General features: G+C 32.9%; 1 protein-coding gene across 1 annotated transcript in view; it reads right to left on the reverse strand.

Moving 5' to 3' along the window:
* Positions 1-11,410: 11,410 nt before the first annotated feature.
* Positions 11,411-17,280, reverse strand: part of LOC129223209 (uncharacterized) — a 31,054-nt gene continuing 25,184 nt past the window's right edge. Inside the window, exon 5 of the mRNA XM_054857775.1 lies at positions 11,411-12,071. Within this exon, the coding sequence (XP_054713750.1) occupies positions 11,859-12,071 (213 nt within the window). The 3' untranslated portion in view covers positions 11,411-11,858. The remainder of the gene's footprint in view (positions 12,072-17,280) is intronic.

Here is a 17,280-nt window from a genome sequence, read left to right on the forward strand (position 1 = left end):
AAAAAGAGTGCTGCCCCTCCTCAAATCAACAATGTTTTGCTTGTCTTTGGACTGAACAGAAATATTTTTCTGCTCATCAAGAGGAGATTGTTTCTTTTGATAACATCATGTATGGATATTTTTCTTAACACTAAGCGATCTTCTACAAATGTATTGAATTGACTTGCGTTGACATCACAGCAATGGCACTTTCTTCCGAGAAAATAATTTTGTTGCTGTTTACTGTAGTTAAATCGTCATCTTCGAAAGGATTCACGGATTCTCGTGTTCTTCAAATGTTTCAACTAGGCTGAAAACATGAGTTTCATACCGAATACAAAAGCTTCTAGTATCTTCATATATCTAGTATCTAACTTTTCAGTAGTGACGTCAGACTTTAGGCTCTGATTTTCTTCAAACTCTCCAATCAGGCGCACAACTTCCAGTCCAACAGCCATCCATTGTATTAATGACGCCTCATGACATAAACGTGATAGATTAGTTGATGATTTTTAAATTAATTTGTTGTTTTGCTCATGCAAATGGTCGTTTGCCATCCTGGAAAATTTCCTCTCAGTTTGGAGCCAAATATATTTTTCCTATGAAAACTCTTGAAAAATAGCTGGATGCATCTCTACTGCTTCAAATTGCACAGAAATACTGAAGGCCATCGGGCATAATTTGTATGATCAAATCAAACATCCATGGACATATGTTCTCAAGAGTGACAGTAAAATATGAGAAATTTCCTTGACGAATAGTACGCATTAGGTTTAAAAGTATGCTTTCTAGCTCCAAGGTGGTCTTCCAGTAAACTGAGGCGATTCTTCTGATCTTCGCTTAACCCAGTCTGTAAATGTTTTGTCTATATCTCTTTTCGATTTTGAAACGTTTTCTCTAATAGAACTTGGAAAGTGGTTACTGCAAAATCGTGAGCGTATCGACTTCACTTCACATGCGAAACCTTTTGTGTTCTTTCTGCTCTTCCTGATGTTGTAACATGAGCTTCTACTAATAGTTCAGTTCATCCACTTCCTGCAATTCATGTATCTATTGCAGATAAAACAGCCATTTCTATATGTGGAGACCACCTAACATGACCAACATTTTATCTTCGCCATACTCATTCAGCATAGCCCACTGAATAGATTTTAGCAGGGGTAGATGGGATCTAGATTACAAACATTCTATTCATTAAATATTTGACTTTTTCAAAAGCACATGAAAGAAATGATTGCAAGCTATGTTAGTATTTTGAGGTGACATGGACAAAATGAAGGAGAAAAATTTATTCTAAAAAATATTGCGAGTTTTAAATACGTTTTGTTTATTGTAAAGGACGTAAAAGAATGAATAGAAGCTATATATATATATATATATATATATATATATATATATATATATATATATATATATATATATATATATATATATATATATATATATATATATATATATATATATATATATATATATATATATATATATATATATATATATATATATATAATAATTTTAACGCTAGATGGAACCAACAATTGAAGTTATCGATTTCAAACCGCCGTAATAGAATTATATGACTCACCTTAATTTGATATTATTTGCTACAGCATTAACCAGTCAAATATTCAGTTATTGAAAATTATATCTGAATAATAAACATGTCACTATGGAATTAATTATTGCTGAGAACAGCAGAACTGGAAAGAAACGAGCTAGGCGGACTACAATCCAAAGTTACAGCTTGTTCGCGGGGAAAAAATCGAGTAGTCGTTCTGAGTTTTGCCGTTTGACGGCAAACGTTCGCACTTGCAGGAGAAGTGAATTATTATGTGACAATACATATATGTATTTAATCTGATAAGGAATTTTTTAATTAAAAGTTTCAGAGCGGGTTAGATGCGGTGAAACAGTTGGAACAGTTCAATGAGAATGCCCCCCTCCCGCCCCATGTAGTTACGTTTTGGCAGTGAAATTTTTAAAACAATTTACTAGAGGGGGGAGAACAAATGCATATTTTTATAGTTTAGTTTAGAGCTTTTATTTTTGTGTACCTATTTTTTACGGAAGAATGAGTTCTAATGGCGTTTTGAGCAGTTAAACGAAACTTTACAACTTTTCACGACGGCCATTTTGATGACGGAAATTTTAATAACTCTAAAACTACTAGTCTTAAGAGGAAAAATCAATCTACTTTAAATAGATCTTTTAAAGCTCTTTCAGATGATACACATTCATATCACAATATACAGATCTGTAATGTAGTTCTAAGCAGTCAAACGTACGTACTCACCGTTCCAGACGGCCATTTTGATGACGTTAATTGTAATAACTCTTAAACAATTAGTGATAGGAAAAAAAAGTCAATCACTATTAAATAGCTCTTTTAAAGCGCTTTTAAATGATATACTTTAATATCGCAATATTAAGATCCATAACAGAGTTCTAAGCAGTTAAATTAACGTACTTCTCTTAATAAGGCGGCCATTTTGATGACGTCATCAAAGGGGGTTTATGACCTCTGATCAAATGCCTCCCGGCGGATTTTTGTTCTTAGATATGTACCTAAGCATTGTGCAAAATTTCAGACTGGTATCCGGAAGTGAAATGTTTTGGGTATTTTTGTCACAAACTCCACGGACTATAAATGAAATATGTATAACTCAAAATCGGACATGATGCATTCTCACATTCCTTTACTAGTCCCCAATTATTATTCAACAACAGTGAAGTTGTAAGTACGTTTTATTAAGTAGTAATGAGTCGTTTTATTTTAAACGGTGTGCCCATCATCCTAGTTTGCGATTCTGCTTATTTTTTTTCTTAAGAAGACAATTCATTTTTAAAAGTTAAGTACCCTTATTTTTTTTTCGTTCAGATGTAAATTTGCTTTTACTTATGTTTTAATGGATGGTATAACATTGTTTCAATTAAAAATTAAACTCCTTCTTCGACTCAATTATTTTTAGTGGGTGGCCGACCACTGGGTACTGAATTCTTATGCATTTCCAATAGTCGGCTATGACAGATTGTCCACTGGATCTTTACTGTTTTGCTGATCTACCCAGTAGTCAACTGCGTACCTAATATGGATTTTCTAATCCATATTAGGTACGCAGGCAAAATGGATTTCGGTTCATCAAATACTAATTAAAATAAAGTATTGATACAGCAGCTGTTTTGAGAAAAAATTCCCTTTCTAACGTTATTTCTTCTAAAAAAAATGTTTAAACTTTCTGCCTAAACTTTTTTTGACAAAAGGGGTTATTTCGTAATTTTATTGCCCCTAATGTTGATTTTAACTTGGAATTCTTGAAAACTGGTGTTGTAAATTTAGTCCATCGTTGCGTTTAGAGTAAATGTTCTATTACTTAACATATCATTACCAAATGGTGATTTATCGTCTTTCTTATCAAACCATCTTACGTTTATGGTTTGATTTTACTAAGACTAATTATTTTAAAAATGTTGGTAACATTTTTTATTACTGCTTCCATAACCAAATATTTATTTCCTTGGGTTTTCTTATCTAAGAAATCAATATTTATTTCTTGTTTAAAATAATGCTGACTTAGCTTCAAAATTGCATTACGTAGCTACTAATTCCATTTTAGTTTATTCATCGTTTACTAATATTTTTGTTGAAGGATGTATGATTATTTTCATGGCACCCCAAATGTCTGAATTTTCAATTTATCTACATAAGGCTCGTCACTTAGGCAATCAATGGGGGGGGGGGGCGGCAATTGACCCCTCTGGATTTTCACAACATAATGCAATTATGCATTTTTGCTTGTATTTTATTGTTTTGCTTCAATTAATTCTTTTTTCCTTTCAAATGAACTGAATTCATACTCTTTGCCCCCCCCCTCCCTGCGCCGAAAAACTTTGAAAGCACGGACGAGCCTACATAATTTATCTTACTGCAGTTCGTTCACAACGAAGTACCATTGTTTTTTAAGATAAATTTTGCTTTAGACGTGACCTTGATTGCTAATCTTTTAAGTAAAAGGATTTTTACTCTTATTGTTTTGATGTGAAATTATTTCCAAAACTACAATTTTAATTTTGTGTTCTGTATGTTGAAGTTTCGTTGTAATGAACATAGACTAGTCAAATGTCAATCATATCGATAAATTATTCGCTCTCTATCGGTTATGAATTCTATCAACTCTTTCGTTCAGTCTTAATGATAACATAAACAGTTAACACTGAAACCTTTTCATGCCAGAGTGGGGGGAGGGGGAGTCCAAATTCTCATGTTTTAGAAGTTTTCAAAATGCTTATCCCAAAAAAAAAAAAAATCCGGCTTAACCCGGGTCTTTTCCATTTATCAAATTTCTTCTTTCGCAGCATATATCATTTTAGTCAATGAATTAGAACAGGGGTTCTCAAACTTTCAGACTCTCTAGTCCCTTTGAAGACTGACATGAGGTCACCCCCCCCCCCTCTCCCTCCGTACGTGCTTAATACAAGCAACTAATTGGAAACTGGAGCTGATATGGATAGCTGAAAACTAGTAAATAAGGAAAAATCTAGAGTTTCACACACAAAATTTGACTCAACTGTTCAAAGCTTTATTTTGAACAGCTTGTTACTAGAATATATGAAATCCAAGATGAAAAGAAGTAAATGCAATTTTTGAGGTAATTTAGGATCCAAGTGAGGTTGGCGTACACATTAGTCACTTTCACAACGTTAATGAGAGGGTTGATTTTATTTTATCTGATATACCCTAACGCACCTCCCCCCCCCCTCGCCGCCTTGAGATTCTTTTGAACCCCCCCCCCCCCTCCGTAGGTTGAGAACCGCTGATGTAGAAGATAAATAATAAACAAAATTTTGTATGAGATGCATATTTAAACTGACTGCAGTTTAGAAGATAATATAAAGACAAACGTTGTGAAGACATCCAGAATGCAAAATTCTTTCGTAATTACTAGAATAATTAATTTTTTAAGTACACTGCTGTGCTGTAAATTTTGCATTCAATTTTGTTCAAATTTATTCACTTAGACCTCATAAGAGTAACGAAAATTAAACGGCCGGCTACTGGCTCATGCATGGCCGAGCACTAGGTTTCTATGGCCGACTACTGGAGCATCTTCTTGTATTAATAATAGCTCGATTTTTAAAAGAAAAATATTTTAATTCCAGAAACAAGTTAGTGAATCATTATCAGAAAGGTACAGAATAAAGGTTTATATTGTTTTTATAGTTGTACTGATAGCTGAAATTTATAGGTTAACAAAACTCAACAACTGATCTCTTAAATGGCCTGGAGCATTTACTGGAGTTAACTGGAGCATTTACTCTATGTAACAATCAGAAACTGACTCTTTTATTTTGAATGGTGGTTCAACGTTAGCGCAAAGTGACCTAAGAAGATTTAAAGCATCCTGTGTATCAAAAAGTTTGTAACATCGCTTGATCTTGTTTCTTGAGCATTGAGATTGCACTTTTATACGAAATGAATTTAATTTAAAGCTAATCCTACAAACAAACTAAAGTACCTAACCTAACCTAAAGTATACATGTAACATAACCTAAACAGAACATGAACTGAACAAACCTAAAGTATACATGTAAGTCAAATAAACATCTGTGCAGCAGATTTTTATCTTTTATTCTTAGCGCATTTTTTGCTGAACCCATGAATATTACTAGGTAAAACCCAGCAATGGCAGCTCATGAGCAAGAAGCAATTGGCAATTCCTTGATACGTCTAGTCAAGAAATAGTTTCACTAGCTGATGCAAAATTCAATGTTAAACATTGGGGAGAGTAGTACAGGGTGGCGACAGATCAGGGAAAAGTCAGGGAACTTTATCACTCAGGGAAATATTAGGGAATTTTGAAAACATAACAAAAATTCAGGGAAAATTGATCAAATGAAGAAAAAAAAATTTTTTTCCCCTTGCAAAATGAAGTACTTTGATTGATTCCCTACAAATTTTCCGCCAAATATTTGTTTTAAAAAATATAATTAATGAGGTCCAATTATACAGTGCTGCACATTTGAGCATCTTTTTTCCTCAAGGTCAAAGTATTCAATCTTTGGATGAGCTTCCTAAGATTGCATGTGTGTCTGGAAAGTTGTTTATTTTACCTTGCTTGAATTTTCCTTCCAAGCATTCCAAGCTACGTAAAATAAACAACCCTACAGACAAAGAGGAAGTTGTCGTTAATGACTTGGCTCCCTTGTCTTTACTCATTGTCTTGAAGTAATTAGCATACTGTTATCACGATTTCAAGAAAAAATCTTTGTTTTTTAAATTAATGCTGAAAAAATCTTAAAAGTTATCACTTGGCGTGATTAATTTAATTGCTAAAATTGAATTTTGACTGAAAATCTTTTTTTTTTTTTTTTTGCCATGGTATTATTCGCTGTTACTTCAGATTACGCAAAGGTTTTTTTTTTTTTTTTCAGACTTTAAAACTCTTATTTTAAAACCATATACATTTTGAAATTAATAATCGTTTTTGAATTTCAATGTTGTTTGTTACTAAAAAGTAATGTAAGGTTTTTTTTTTTTTCGACAACTAATGAAATCATTTGAAATTGAGTTGGGTACATAAGTAAATATTTTTATTATTTTTTAATAGTTAAAATACTGTATTCATTCATTAAAACCTAAGTTCTTGATTAGAGAATAGCTCAATATGACTGGTTGTTGAAAGATTTCAATTTGTTTTGCATAAATATGTCCATTCTGCCGTGTGCAAGTAAAGGGCAGTAACTGCACATTTTTCGTTCTTTCTTTTTCATTTTTGTCATCTATTGTACGTTATCTTTACTGTACATGCTCGCTTATTTGGTTTCCGCTGAAAAAGGGGCGCGAAAAAAAAGGCCAATTCCAACATTTTCTTATTGTTAGTATTGAATCTACCACACATTTCTTCAAATATCTTGAAAACTAATTTCTGCAGATACTGCCGTTTACCTGCACACGGCCGTATTATTTACGTTAGTAAAACTACATAACTTCTATACTTTAACTATCATTTGTTATTCTTGCAGCAACAATTATACTGCTTGAAAATTCAGTTCAAGATTATTTCCATTTAAATGTTTTAGTCGTATCATGATTAGATGTGTCTTTTAGAGTGGTTTAATAATTTCTTAGAATTCTTATGTTAACTGGTTCATGGAAGTAAAGTATTTGTTTTAGATTTCCTACAATATTTCTCTGTCGATAATTTAATGCACTATTTTTACCAAAAAAAAAGGAGCATCTTTTCGAAATATATTTTTATTTAACAGCTTAAACCGTTCTAAACACTGCATTTTATTTAATATGCAATGCTTTTCAGGTAGGGCAAAAAAAGGAAACCATTATCATTGATAACGTAAATCAGGGAAATTGGTGAACTTAATCAGGGAAATCAGGGAAAAGTCAGGGAACTTTTTTTTCCAGTTCCTGTCGCCACCCTGTAGTACAGAGCATAATGAAAGAGAGAAGCTTTGATAACGTAGTTGAGTGTTCGTGCCGCTAAATGCAAGACTGTTCTCAGCAATTTCCTCCCACATTTCATATACGTCTTCAGTTTAATTGAATCTATTATTTCGCTTTCAGTATCACGTAAGTGCTGTACCGTTTCATCATGTCATACCACATTTTTAACTAAAGGAAAATGCCGGAGATTTTTAATTATTTTTTTTTCCTATTCTATTCAGAGTCACAACTGACTACAACTGTATTTATGTCGAGGACTGCATACTAAGTGCCTTGCCTCCATTATTTTATATACCGATAGATGGCTGCACCATCACCGGATCGAACAGTTTATGAGAATTTAGAACTAGTTCAGGAGCTAATAGCTACCTGGTGCTAGCACCCCCAGAGGTATCGTTTCACTTGGAGGACATTGAGACCACGAGCCACGAGCATATTTAACGTCGCCCAGTCCCCTTTAATGACGACGGTGGGTCTTCGACCATCGAGGTTCGAACCCAGGACCCTCCGGTCCCCGAATCCGACACTCTACCGATCGGGCTACCACGGCCCTTATATTTTTTTTTTTCAAAAGACATTGACATGGGTTGCGTTCGACGCAACTCACCGGTCGACCGGTTAGTAACTGGTTACTAACCGAAGCGTTCTATGATCAACCGATTACCACAGCGGTTACCATTCTAAGCAGTTGATTGGTTGATTGGAGCACGTGATCATTAGCTGTCACGTGATTAACTAATCGGTCGCTCCCGGTCGAGCTCGTCGAACGCAACCATGGTGTGTAGCAATGGCGTGGTGAAAGTGGGTTATACACGTCCGTTTTAAGAGATCGCAGTACCTTGCACCTTGTGCAAGTCTGTTATCAGTTAGGAATGCAAGCGCGACCTCAAATTGTGATTACTAAATTAACATTAAATAATTAATTTTATTATTAAATTGTGATTAATTCACGATTAATTTGTGATTTGTTGAGATAAAAATTGTGATCTGTTAGTATTAATACCTACAACGTTGTTATTTAAATTAGCTTGGGTAGTTTCATTGTTCATACTTAATTGGATCGAAGGGTTTCTTTTTTTTTTTAATGTTCAATGAAAAGAACAAAATAAGCAGATTGAAAAAAAAAGAATAAAAAATGTTGAATATTTTATTTTAATTTAATAAAGTTTATTTCAGAAGAAATTGCTTGTTTTTTTGCAAAAGGGGTGATATTCACTGTTTTACACCAAAAGCGAATATATCCAAAATAAAATTGGCAATTTAGGTCTGATAAAATAGAGGAAAAATTTCTAGACTTATGGCAATAATCACTTGTTGGTCGACCAAAACATTGTGAGAAATTCGAAATTCTAATAGTGTTTGTGCGTAAAACTTTTTTTTTCGTTTTGCCAAAAAAAAAAATGAAACTGGATATAATCCGTTTTGAACGTAAACTCTTCATTTATAGATGCGATAAAAAGTGTAAACAGTCAAATTATATTTATTCTCTGCAAGGATAATTTTACGTAGCATTAATAATTCATTTTGCCAAACTTTAAATGTTATAATCTTCCCATTATGCCCTATCCCTGAAAAAGAAGATTAAAAAACATTTCTTAAGAAGGCTGGTAAAAAAAACTTCCGATTACTCGAACTACCGATTACTCTAAGGTTTTACAGGCCCCTTGGGACTTCCGAGTTATCAAGAGTTGACTGTAAAATGTTTTAAGATTTAATTTTAAATTTTCTTTTAAAGTTATTTTTCCTTTTTCAACTTCCTTTTACCCCATGAAGGAAGTATTGTATTCGTGAAAATACTCACTCAAATTTGTTCACTCAAATATTTTAATGAATGTGTAAATTGTGTTTATTGTGCACATTCTTTTAGTGTTCTTGAACAAAAATTTCCAAACAAATGGAGTGTCGTTACAGCGTGCATGTATCATATGCATTACATTGTTATGTTAGCCAACAAATTATAACCTTCAATTAAAACAAAAGGGCTTAGCCTTGGCAAGCTTTGAAAAAGGAACACCAAAACCTTAACTTGTGAGTAAAAATATTGAATCTTTCCGGTAAGCGGCCCCAGTTGCTGTTTGTGCCCGTGCTCCCACGTGTCTAAATCTGTAACTGCATCAGTACTTGAGTTACCAACACATTAATTGAAACATCCTCTGGTACTTAAGGTACACTGTTAAAACTACAGGATGCATTCGGCACTTTTCAAGGGAGAAACGCTTGTTCACCAGCGGCACCCAATACGGAGCCGAAATCGCACCTCTAAATAGGGTAAAAAACAGGCATCTTTTAAAAAATAGACAGCCGGAGTGAAAAAAAGGAACCTTTGGAGAGAGAAATGGCACCCTTACTATAGATCCTCCTCCCCCTCCCCGTATTGTGTGCGTTTTTGAATACAGTTTTTTTTTTTTTTTTTTTGATTTATGATATTCTACGTTTTGGACATTTTTCACATTGAACTCGATACTGGAAATGATTAAAACATGTAATTACAGCATTTGATCATATTTCAGAGTTTTCAACATAGTTAAGAAGTGCTCATTGCTCTAACTCAGTGTCTCTCTACCTCTTTTGACCCACGGGCGCGGTAAAAGCAAATGAAAAACTTTGCGAACCAGTGAAATCTTTATCGTTTTCTTAAAAACTCATAAAATAAATAATATTAATAACTCTGGGGCCGTTAAAAACTTGTGAAAAATTCAGAGTTCTGATGAGTTTTTTTTTTACAAAAAGTAATGTTAAGAATCAATAAAACAATAAATATCTACCCCTTTACTTGGTATCAAAGATCTGTCACAAATCGTTATAATTTAAAGACGAGTAATTATTTAAATAATGTGAGAAATTATACATTTTCTAAAACATAACGCCTTCCGAAAATGAAGCATAGCTGTACTTATGGATAATTTACATGAAGAGCCAAAAATATTCAGGGATATCACAGTTACGCAAAAACAAAATCGTTTCATAAACGTTAATCAAGAGTGACAAAATAAAATGCACATGATGTTTTCCGACAGTTAAAAAACCAAAAGAAATTTCTAACGCTATCGAGACATTAACCGCTAATAGGAAATAATTCTAACATTTGAATGAAAAAGCAAAGAAAAAAAAAAGAGCTAGACAGAGGGGGGGGGGGTTTGCTAGCTTTCTGTTATAATCTACGAAGCACAAGAATCATTTTTATTAAGATTCTCACTTGTTGATTATTGATAATCTTATAGCAGGTGTGTTTTTTTTTTTTTTTTGGTGATTAATAAAAGCTGCTTATCGAGTACTCAAGAAAATAATGACAGATATATTTAGTAGCGTTTTGAATGATGAAAATTTCACGATAGTAACGGTTAACTAACCAAAAGACAGTAACGGTAACTGAAAACCAATAAATGCACTTTTAAACACTTAACTATGTTTGAAAGCCCTAAAAGCTACAAAGTGATCAAAAGCTGTACTTATTTGTAATTTCGGATAATTAATCCTAGAAAAGTTGTGTTTTAATCCAATAGTGTACTTCATTCAATGTGAAAGACACACAAACGCAATCATCATTTGTCCGCCATATTGAGGTGGTTGAATGTATGTCTAAGGCAAAAGCGCATGCGCAATGAGTCTTTTTGCGATTGCATGCTGTTTCGGCTCCTCTGCTCTATTTTCTAGCCTGCATTGCACCTTCAGGCACTATACTTTCACCTTAGAGGGAATATTTTCACTCGTCTGGAACCCCTGGTTATAACAGTGTGTGTTTATTCACGGAAATTAAAACATCAAACAAATGCACTGTATTTCCTTTTCACAAAATCTCATGCTAGTAGCTAAACAATATTGATGAATATATAAATCAAGGGCGGATACAAGAGGAGGGTCATGGGGGTCATGATCCCCCCTCCCAAAGTGTAGACTATATTATCCTTCGACATGAGTCACCAGCACATTAATTGAAACATCCTCTGGTACTTAAGGTAGGTTTATTCACGGAAATTAAAACATCAAATAAATGCACTGTATTTCTTTTTCACAAAATCTCATGCTAGGAGCTAAACAATATTGATGAATACATAAATCAGGGGCGGATACAAGAGAAGGGTCCCCCCCCCCTCTCCTCCAAAATGTAGACAATATTATCCATCGACAATGTGTAAAAATAATTTATGAATAAAATGATTACAGTAATCTTTTCAATTAAATGTTTTTAAAAAGGAATGCTTGAAATATTTCATCTTTTTATTGCTTTTGAAATGAATTAGTAACGCTTATGTTCTATTAAGTGCCTTACTCCTGACCGATTTGAACTTTTTTATTGACACCCAAACAGACTCAGAAATTTTTCGTACCCAAGACAGTAGGTTTATTTATGGGGGGGGGGGGCATTCTTCAGCATGACCCCCTCTCTAAAATAGCGGTTTGAATCCGTCCCCGATATAAATCGTTAATCATAATTCTCAATGATATTCATAGCAGATTCATATTTTCTCTTGAGTTCCTCTACTTTTGTTTTCGCCGCTTCACTGTCTTTTTGAATGCTGTTGTAATCTTCAATAAGCTCGGGATATTGTAGCAATATCGATTTGTGCAGAAGTTCCTTGTTTTTTTCTTTCAATCGCGAATACCTGGTTTTCTCAACGAAAACCTTATTTTTCATCTGAAAAAAAAAAAGATAAAGGAAAATGCGTTTTCATTTTGTTTAATTTGCAGAAAAACATCACTTAATTTCAAAAGCACTTTCGCTGAAGATTCTTCATACATCATTATTAATGAAGTAGAAGCCGCAATTTTGTATAATTGTTTTTTCTGTAATTATTTTTAATTGTTTTGCTAATTATGCTTAAATGTGCGTAAAATTATGTTACCTGAATGTTTTTAATGCCACTTTTCAAAAGGCAAACACAATATTTCAAATGCAGTATAAAAAAGGAAATATGATTAATTTTTGAAGCTTAGTGTTGAGATTAAATAAGTACGTCTTTTTAATTGCAATAGAAAGAACATATTATTTAGAGAGAAAATAAAAGAATTTTTTTTTTTGTAAGAACTTCCTTAGATTCGTTGTAGGATGTAACTTTCTGTAAAGAGTATTTTCGAAAATTCAGAACATTTATGAAAGTTTTTTCCTCAAAGATTAAAATAAATGAAGTAATTCTTTTATTGTTATTGTTTTTAAAATTTTCGTTTGAAGGTCCCATTCCATGTGACGGAACGGAACATTTTGAGTAGTTTTGTCACAAGATTTTGTTTCATAAATGGGTCTTTCTTCAAAAAGTGTAATTTTTCTGTCACACGCTTTTTACAGTAAAAACTTTAAGGAACAAGTCATTTAACAATGATTTTTAATTTCATCAAAAAGATATCTATTTAAAACTGCCAACAGTTTTTTAATAAACAATTTTATTTTACAATATTTTTGGTTCACAACATGTGAATTCCTTCCTCCGTGGCATGTCACACACCTTGTGTGACTGTTTATGTTGCTTAATAACTTGTTTAATTAAAAGTTATACTTATTTATTCATTATTCCTTTCACAAGTGGCTCAAATACTAATTGTTTAAGTGTATTTAATTTTTTAATATTGTGTTTTAGTTCGTTTCAGTAGGATAGGAGTCATGTCACACAATAAATTTTCATCTCCGTTTCCTAAACACAAAATGCCATTCCTCATTTACACGTGGCAGTAATGAAATCAAATTTTATTTTCCATGATACAAGGGACCCATCCCCCCCCCCCTTTGTAAATTTTCAGCCATAAAGAAGTTGTGAGACTTTTGTCGAAAAACAAGAAGATATATTTTGTTTTAAAAACTAGGTGTGGTTATTGTTACTTATTACTTCCGTGGAACTTGATTTTCAGGGATGTAAATGAATGTAAAAAAGAAATGAACATGTTTTCATTTGCTTAACATGTGTAGATTGTAGCAACAAAGAAAAAAAAATATTTCCCTGAAAAATGTATCCATTAGGCCTATATTAATGGAAAATTCCTCATCTCCGTGAATCTCACCTCCGTGACAGACCTTATCAATGTCAATATTTCTGAGGTGAAAATAAATGATGGAGGTGAAATACATCAATCTTAGGCACTTTACAAAAATTTTAAATTGACAGTATATTCTCAAATTTGCTAAATATTATTTTTAACACACATTTGAACTAAAATGATAACTACTAGTTAAGCCGTACTTTAATTAAGAGAGCTCAATATTAGATTCCCACTAATCATTAAGAGCCATTGTCTGTAAGGATCAGGCAGGTTGTGATTGTTGACATTTTAATTTTCTTTATTTTTGCAAATGTTGTTCCTTATCATGAATGTAATGTTTGTGCAAAATATGAGCTTTGTCTGCCTTACCGTTTTTGGGAAATTAAATTTTTAAATTTAGGGGGCGTGGCATATTTTTGCGTGTTTTTCAAATTTGCAGATTTTAAAGTTCTTGTTGCTTTAAGCGCCCCTATAATGACATGGATTTTTAAATTCTATACTATTATATGGTCTTCTTAGATACTATTACAGCTGTCAAATCGGTGTCACTACGAGGGCGACGGCCACGAACTCTGTTTAAAAATGACCGACAATGAATTTTTTTCTATATTCAAGGCCAATTTTCTCAAAGCGCCTTCATGATGACACCAACATTTTTAGATCATTTTCTAGCCACACTTACATACATCAAAAATATGTATCAAAATCGGTGTCACTATAAGGGCGAAAGAAGATATTGGAACTTTTATTTGATAAATTTCACAAAAACACAAATATTTAAAATCTAACTACAACTGTCGCCCTCATAGCAGAGATCTGATACTACATTAGGTTGATAACCAACATGTTTTTCTAACATTTGCACAAAAAAAATCGGTGTCACTCCTATTATTTTTGGAAATATAATCGTTCGAAGTTAGTACGTTATGGCGTTTTTTTATATTTATTTATTTAATCTTTTCACCCCCAGAGAGTTTTTTTGAACATATTTATTTTTAATTTAATACAAAAATGTATATCTTTTAACATAATTAGCTTTGTGCAGTAAGAGCGTCTTTTTCTTGAATAGAAAATGCCCGTTTTGATATAGGTACAGGCAGATGTATTGTGCATAATATGTCTAGATTATCATACCAATGCTAATCTTGTTTTTTCGGCCAAACGAATCTATTTATTCCAATTGTTCTTGACATACATTTGACCTCAAATTGCAAATGGATTTAATACGAAAGATGTATAGAGAGAACAGGCCCGTGTCCAGATTTTCATAAAGGGAGGGGTTTTAATCTTACCTGGGGAGGGGAAATTCAATCCCTCACAACCTTTATTAGTTTTACTACAAATTATCGATCCCAGTTTGGCGTTTATGCACCTGTAAGTACTGCTGTACCCCCCCCCCCTTCCCTTAGAAGAATAATTCTGGCTGCTCGTGACCAAAGTATTCCTTCATTTTACAGGTTCACTTTCATCAAACCTTGTTTGTTTCTTTTTAATTAAATCTCTTAACTATACGGTTTATTGCAACAAGCATTTAAAACTCTCCGCGAATTCTTTTCATGTAAGAGAATACATATCAGATTTTATGCTCTGAAATTATGCTTAGAACGAGCTTATTGTAGAGATGCAAATTACATTACTAAACACAATCACTAATACATCTTCATAGCTGCAACACATGCCAAATTCAACATCACCTCCTTACAATTAGCAATACTAATGCTTTGTATTAGTAGATAATTCAACGGTTCTACCATCACAGTTTTTCCAAAATGTTATTTCAGTCGGCAAAGCTTTAACAGTTGTAAATTACATAACATTTGAATGTTATGCAAAAATTTTTAAATTATAAAAGAAGAAAGAAATGCAAGCGTTTAGGTCCAACTGAGTTGAATTAGAGGGAAAAATACAGAATTACTGAGTTAAAATTACAGAAAAACTTCAAAGAGAAAGGGGGGGGGGGACGTTCAACGCAGGCTTTCACATTAAAGTTAATTTAAGTCGATCGTTTTCTTCATTTGACATACTTTTTTTTTTTCAATGGGAGGGGTTTAACCCCTGAAACCCTCCCCTTGGACACGGCTCTGAGAGAGAAGCTCTTACAAACATCTTATATAAATGCTTCGAATTTTCAACTAATAAATACCCCTGCATTGCCAAAAGTTCAATTTATTGAAATTGGATGGTCCCTATCTTTACGAGCTCAGTTCAAGTTCACTTCAAAGCGGAAGGAGTATTTATTTACGATTGGTGAAAATATTGGGAAAAAACAACATCCCTGTCAAGTTGCACACTAGATGAGAAATGCAGTTCGTAACGGGGAAAAAACTGTTCGTTGCTTCAGAGTATTGTACTATGAAACAAATCCTATCCTTTTTTTTCGATGGAAGAAACAAAAAAACGAATGCATTCTCAATACATCAAATGAGAATATTGAAGAAAGCGAACATTCAGAATCTGAAACTGAATTTGAGGATAACGTAGACCAAAAGGAAGAAAACATTAAGAATCAAGTCAAACCAATTTCAGAAAGACGGTCATCTCTTATTGAAAACTGCTAATTTTGTAGCACTAAAGCATGGGAAAACATGGTATCCCAGAAAAAGAGTAGAAGTTGACCATTTGCAAGTTTATGTCAAATGCATGTCAAGAACAATTGGAATAAATAAATTTGTTTGGCCGGAAAAAACAAGACGAGTATTGGTATAATAGTCTAGATATGTTATGCACAATAGATCCACCTGGTACCTATATCAAAACGGGCATTTTCTATTCAAGAAAAAGACTCTCTTGCTGCCCAAAGCTGTTTATGTTTTAAGGTACACTTCTTTGTATTAAATTAAAAATAAATATGTACAAAAAAAAATCTGGGTGTGAAAATATTAAATAAATAAATATAAAAAAAACGCCATAACGTACTAACTTGGAACGATTATATTTCCAAAAATAATAGGAGTGACACCGATTTTTTTGTGCAAATGTTAGACAAACATGTTGGTTATCATCCTAATGTAGTATCAGATATCTGCTATGAGGGCGACAGTTGTAATTAGATTCTAAATATTTGTGTTTTTGTGAAATTTATTGAATAAAAGTTCCAATATCTGCTGGCGCCCTTATAGTGACACCGATTTTGATACATATTTTTGATGTATGTAAGTGTGGCTAGAAAATGATCTAAAAATGTTGGTGTCATCATGAAGGCGCTTTGAGAAAATTGGCCTTGAATATAGAAAAAAATTCATTTTCGGTCATTTTTAAACGGAGTTTGTGGGCGTCGTCCTCGTAGTGTCACCAATTTGACAGCTGTAACAGTATCTAACAAGACCATATAGTAATATGGAATTAAAAAATCCATGTCATTATAAGGGTGCTTCAAGCAACAAGCACATTAAAATCTGCAAATTTGAAAAACCGGCAAAAATGTGCCACGCCCCCTAAACAAAAAAAACTGTTTTCTCAAAAAATGTGAGTCAGACGAAGCTCAAATTTCGGATTTACATTATTTATGATAAGGAACAACCTATGTGAAAATAAAAAAAATTAAAAATGTCAACAATCACAAATGCTTTAAACTGCCTGATTCTTACAGACAATGGCTCTTAAAATGCCTGATTGTTTGCACAATAAAAAATTATTACTTTGATATTAAATTGGCTTTGATTTTTAAACATTAGAAGTTTTTTTCTTTTTTTTTATTTCCGAGAACAAGGCATTTTTTTAATTTTTTTATTTATGAGCAAAATAATTGCAACTTAGCTGGGCAGTTGCTTATGGTTATTTCTAGTAGGTAACACTTTCATGAAAGAATGAAAAAAAAAAAAGTTTCAAAATTGAAAAATATTTGCGTTCAAAAGTTACATTTTCTGGAGAATGAC

Source organism: Uloborus diversus, chromosome 5 (genome assembly GCF_026930045.1).
Source record: "Uloborus diversus isolate 005 chromosome 5, Udiv.v.3.1, whole genome shotgun sequence".
Classification (NCBI taxonomy): domain Eukaryota; kingdom Metazoa; phylum Arthropoda; class Arachnida; order Araneae; family Uloboridae; genus Uloborus; species Uloborus diversus.